The sequence below is a fragment of the Acartia tonsa genome, chromosome 9, assembly GCF_053477335.1.
Source record: "Acartia tonsa isolate MP-2025a chromosome 9, ASM5347733v1, whole genome shotgun sequence".
Classification (NCBI taxonomy): Eukaryota; Metazoa; Arthropoda; class Copepoda; order Calanoida; family Acartiidae; genus Acartia; species Acartia tonsa.
Window position 1 is genome coordinate 584,539 of NC_137268.1, and position 5,691 is coordinate 590,229.

General features: G+C 34.3%; 1 protein-coding gene across 1 annotated transcript; it reads right to left on the reverse strand.

Moving 5' to 3' along the window:
• Positions 1–1,173: 1,173 nt before the first annotated feature.
• Positions 1,174–5,440, reverse strand: LOC145327963 (uncharacterized). The gene is made up of 3 exons (XM_080171477.1): positions 5,378–5,440; positions 3,807–3,872; positions 1,174–3,010 (listed from the first exon to the last, which is right to left on the reverse strand). Exons 1-3 carry the CDS (start codon positions 5,378–5,380, stop codon positions 1,427–1,429), a joined length of 1,653 nt encoding a protein of 550 aa, XP_080027603.1. The 5' UTR covers positions 5,381–5,440; the 3' UTR covers positions 1,174–1,426.
• Between the last annotated feature and the right edge of the window lie 251 nt (positions 5,441–5,691).

The window sequence follows — 5,691 nt, forward strand, 5'->3', positions numbered from 1 at the left end:
AACGATTTATACATTGTAAATTCAAAATTTAAATTTTTCAAAATTTAATTTTTTGGAAGTTTGAAGCTTTTTTAGCAAGTAGTAAATATTGAGATAAGACGCGGATGCTAGGTACACTTGTGGAAACTAAAATTCAGTACATCTAATTCTATTGTAAATACATCACACACAAACACACACACATACACACACACACACACTCACACACACACATACACACTAACACAACACATGAAAACCAGGTATCTTAAGGAATGAGACAATGGACAATATATTAATGTACAGCCCCTTTTATAATAAACAAGATTATCCCATCTGTAGGCTAGATTAAAATTAATGGTTGAAAAAATTAGACACAACTGGACAAGTCTGAAACTAACCAATCGAAATTTATAAAATGTACCCACAATTTTTAAGCCAACAAATGAGAAAACTTGGGTGATACTTGAAACATGGTTAAATGTCCCCCTCCCTCCCTGAAAATCACAGATTTAGTGAAAGAGAAAATGGTCAACAAATAGATGTACAACCCCTAATTATGAAAAACATAATTACATCATTTGTAGATTAGACTCATTGGTGGAAAGGTTTGAACACTCCATGTTCAGTGCCCTAGGAAAATGTCACAGTTTTTGGCCTAACTATTCTATTTACGTCATATTAGATGGAAGTGAAATAAATCCCCTATTAAAGAGATGGGGTTTAGGGTATTTTCTGACGTCACTATATCAAAGTAATTAATATAACTGTGGTATAGGGGTAAAATACTTTTCAGTATGGCTTTCAAGCCTTTTAATATCTGCTGGATTAGTACTGGTTATGCTGATTTCTGTAGTAGTATGACTTAGAAACTGTAGCAACTCTATAATCGTTACCACAATGTCCATAAGTCCATTTTAATCAACTTTTAATACAGATTTCTAGGCCAATACAGTACAACAAAGTCAAGGATCAAGACCTAAATCTGTAAGTATGTCCTGAAACACGATCCTGTAATAAAGCAGTTTTTCGACGAATTTTCAGATCCAATAATTGAAATATTCATTTATTTACTTTTCTGTTTTTTCCACACATAAAAAATAGGTTAAGCATGTGTATACCCTTGAATTGCTACAGGAGTTTGGTGACAGGCACATGGTAGTGTAGAGTAGTGTTGCAACAAGGACAAGACTGTTTTTAAGTGAAAAAGTATATTTTAAAAGGACATGGTTCAAATAATATATAATATATTAGATAAAAAGTGGTCATTTTATTGCTGATGGTGCATGGCTTATATAGGATAAATGCATTGTCATGGTCTGATAGGGGTGCAAGTTAATATAATGCATAATAAAAGGTTAATTATGACTAATATCTCCTCTTCTGTAGAGTGGCCTGCGATGCAATAAATAACCATTCTTCAATGATGGACCCTAAAACTTTAGTATTACACAAATGTTGGCACTAAAGTATCTCTTGTCCCATCAGAATGAATGTACAAGGGGTTTTTGGAATGATCAAGTTTTCCTTCATTAAAATATCCTACAACTCTTTCACCATCTGGATAGATAAACAACCCAGGACCATCTAGTTTTCCTTTCTTATAATTGCCAAAGTATACAGTTCTGTGCTTGACTGAATATGAAATAGTTGCTCCTGATCCTTCCAACAAACCATTCTTGAAAGTTCCAATCTTGGTATTATAAATCAGATCACTCTTAAGTCCAAAACCACTTTCTTCTCCTAGTTTCCACTCTCCGACATAAAAACTGCCATCCTTTCCTAGTTCTCCAAAGCCATCCTGAACTTTTCGTGATCGTACGTTAATTGTGTCTCCAACATAATAATGGTCAAATCCATTTAGATAGATAGTATCTAAGTTGGAATTTTGCCTGTGACAAGGAATTGAAATATCCCCTCCTTGTCCAAATTGAAAACATTGTATTATACCACTTATTACGTTAGAGATTGTGAATCCTTTTAATGCATACGTTGAATTTTTGTATGTAATAAAAAGGAAAGTCAAGTTAGCATTCATTGTGAATCCTTGGTACTCATTTGAGGTAATTCTGCTGTAGAGAACCCCACCATCAGGGTTTAGTAAAAAAGCATCTCCTAGATTGTTTCTATAGCCATAACCATTGAATATGTTTTTATTTCTGTACATCGTTTTACCATATCCAGTTCTTTCATCATCAACCCACTCACCATCATATTCCTCTAATTCTGGGTCATCAGCAAACCTATATTTTCCCCATCCATGTTTCTTTCCATCCACCCAATCACCGTCATAACTATCTCCAGCCCACGCTGATCCAGAACCCCAAGTATTCACTCCTTTACCATGCCGTTTACCAAACTTCCACTCTCCAACATAAATTTCACCACTTGATAACTTGTATACCCCAAAACCATGTTTCTTATTATCCACCCAGTCACCGTCATAACTATCTCCAGCCCACTTTGATCCAGGACCCCAAGTATTCACTCCTTTACCATGCCGTTTACCAAACTTCCACTCTCCAACATAAATTTCACCACTTGATAACTTGTATACCCCAAAACCATGTTTCTTATTATCCACCCAGTCACCGTCATAACTATCTCCAGCCCACTTTGATCCAGGACCCCAAGTATTCACTCCTTTACCATGCCGTTTACCAAACTTCCACTCTCCAACATAAAGTTCACCATTCGATAACTTGTATACCCCAAAACCATGTTTCTTATTATCCACCCAGTCACCATCATAAATATCTCCAGCCCATGTTGATCCAGGACCCCATGTAAAAACTCCTTTACCATACTGTTTACCAAACTTCCACTCTCCAACATAAATATCCCCATTTGAAAAGTTGTATACCCCAAAACCATGTATGATACCATCCACCCAGTCACCATCGTACATATCTCCAGCCCACGCTGAACCTGGACCCCATGTCATAAGCCCTTTTCCATTTTGTTTTCCATCTCTGACCTCTCCAATATATGTTGCTCCATTATCAAATTCCAGTGTTTCTCCAGATGATTCCTAGAAGTATTTAACATTCAATGATATAATAGTCCTTTCATGCATTTCAGCTTTCAGTAGAAAACTTGGGTATAGTCCTTTCCACGACATCCCTCCATAAGGAGCGAATCTTCGTATTTTTCACAGTAGCTTTTCTCCTAATTATAGCCCCAGCGGGGGGCTCTAACCCTGCGGGGCCAATTACTTAACTCTGTGGGGCAATCACCTAACACAATATAACCTAACCTAACCTAAAATAACCTATAAAAAGCCATTTTAAAAATACAAAGTATCACTCCTTATGAAGGGATGTCGTGGAAAGGACTATACCCGAAAACTGGATATAATATGATGCTAGATATAATTTTTCAGTATAGCTGAAAACCGGTTCTGATCCACTGGGTTTCAAAGCGACACAGGGAAAATATTTGTTTCAATGGTTGTAGTGGAAGATGTAGGGTTGGGCCGGATACTTTTATTGCCAGATACCGGATAGAAGATGATTAAAGTCCCTCCACAGATTATGACCTCATATGAAATAATAGCCAATGAGAGGCCAGTATACTATACGCTGTAATTGACCTATGGTATAATTAATGCTGGCCTCTCATTGGTTATTTAATTGTATGACGTCATAATCTGTGGGGTTCTTAAATTATCTTTTACCGGATAACTGGCTGATTTATATGCTGGATATGCGGTATCTGGCCAACGTTTGATATCCAGAAAATTACCAGATATCTGGCATTAGAAATCAGCCAGATATCTGGTATCCAGATCGTTTCAATATCTGGTATCCAACCCTTGTAAGATGTACCTGAATTTTCTTCAGAAATAGTATCAACAGCAATGTGGATGTCTTTAACTGTAAACATAACCATGCCTAAAAATAAAAAAAAAACTTTAGGTAAACAACTAGCTGTTGTTGCATTTTTCCATAATATTACATAAAACACATCATTGCAAGGAATTCTTTTCCAGTATGAATTTAAAACCGATCATTATCTGCTGGATTAGAACCTTTTCTCAGCCATACTGAAAAATCATGTATAGCATTGAACTACAATATTCCACAAATGAGCTGTACATTAGTCCCCGAAGTTTTCTTATTCGTTGGCTCAACAACTTTGAGGACTTTTAGTCAATTTTAATTGATTGGTTTGGTAAGTTGAGTGTATAAACCAATTGTTGAGTGTTTCAACCAATAAATTAAAACTACAGAAGGAATAATTTTGTGCATAACCATGAGGAATATGCATCAATGAAGGGGGAAATAAATAGACAATCGTATTGATATTCCTTAATTATAGAGCAGCTGGCGCTACTATAAATAAAAAGTTTTCAGGATATATACATTATACATACAAACAAGGATGACAACATCCATAAGTAGCGAAGCACAAAAAAATATGTATAAGAATTTAAAGATTAGTTGTCAAAAGCATGTATATTAGGAAAAAAATCACGAAACCTTTTAACATTTGTTTTTAATTTTTTAACATTTATTTAATATTTAGCAAATTACATACTAGATGCTTAAAACAACGGAAAATTTAATTTTGATATTTTTAACTACAAAAATTTTAAAAATCGGACCATAAACACCAAAGTTATGGAGAAAAATGTAAAAAATACAAAAATAGCCTAAAACCTGCTTAAAGGCAGTCTGACCGTCATAGTTGTTTTTTTTAAACGACAAGAAATTTAATTTTGATCCAATAACTGAAAAAAATTTAGAAATCGAACCATAAACACTAAAGATATGGAGAAAAATGTGAAAAATACAAAAATAGCCTAATACCTGCTAAAAGTGATCCTATCGCTATTGATGTTTTATAGTTAATTGTTAAATGGAAATGTTGTCAAAAAATTTCAGCCTTTTATCTTTTATAGAGCCGGGAAAATCACGTTTCCCACAAACTAAGACATACGGACAGACGGACATACAGACAGATGGACATTTCAAATTATAGAGTAGCTTCGCTACTAAAAAATGTGTTATTTGATCACAACTAATCAATATTTAAAACCAGTTGAGTTCTAATGTTGAAAATTAGAAAACAAGGATGACAACATCCATAAAAATGAAGCTCCGGAACAGTAGGACAAACAAACATTAAAGTTTGCAGAGCTTCAGAACTGAATAAGTAGAATATAAATGTAGAAGTATAAACAAAATTGTAAGTAAATTTGTTACAAAATTACTCAAATACAGGATACTGTTAAGGACATACTCACATTTTTAGAACTTTATTATTATAAAATTGCACTTTGTTGTCCTAGGAATTAACGAAAAGAGCTAACTGTCCGTGACTGCCAGACGGACGGACCAACCCTAATTATAGAAAAGCTTTGTTTTAAAAAATGTTAAATTTGATCACAACTAACCATTATGTAAAACCAAGTTGAGTTCTACTGTTCAAAATAAGAAAACAACTGAACCATTACGAAATAAAATTAAACATATACAAAATAGGGACCAACAACCGTTCATTCTAAACTTAAAACTGAGTGTTTTTAAACTATTTTCTCGTATTTATCGAATCCGGTGGATAGGAACCGGTTCTTATCCATACGAAAAAACTATGTCTAGCATCGTATTACATCCAGTTTTCTACAAATATAAAAATGTACAATGATAAGATTAAAATCAGTCTTTTTAGCCCGTGTCTATGACTTCTCGGGTATAACAAAACTGGGTT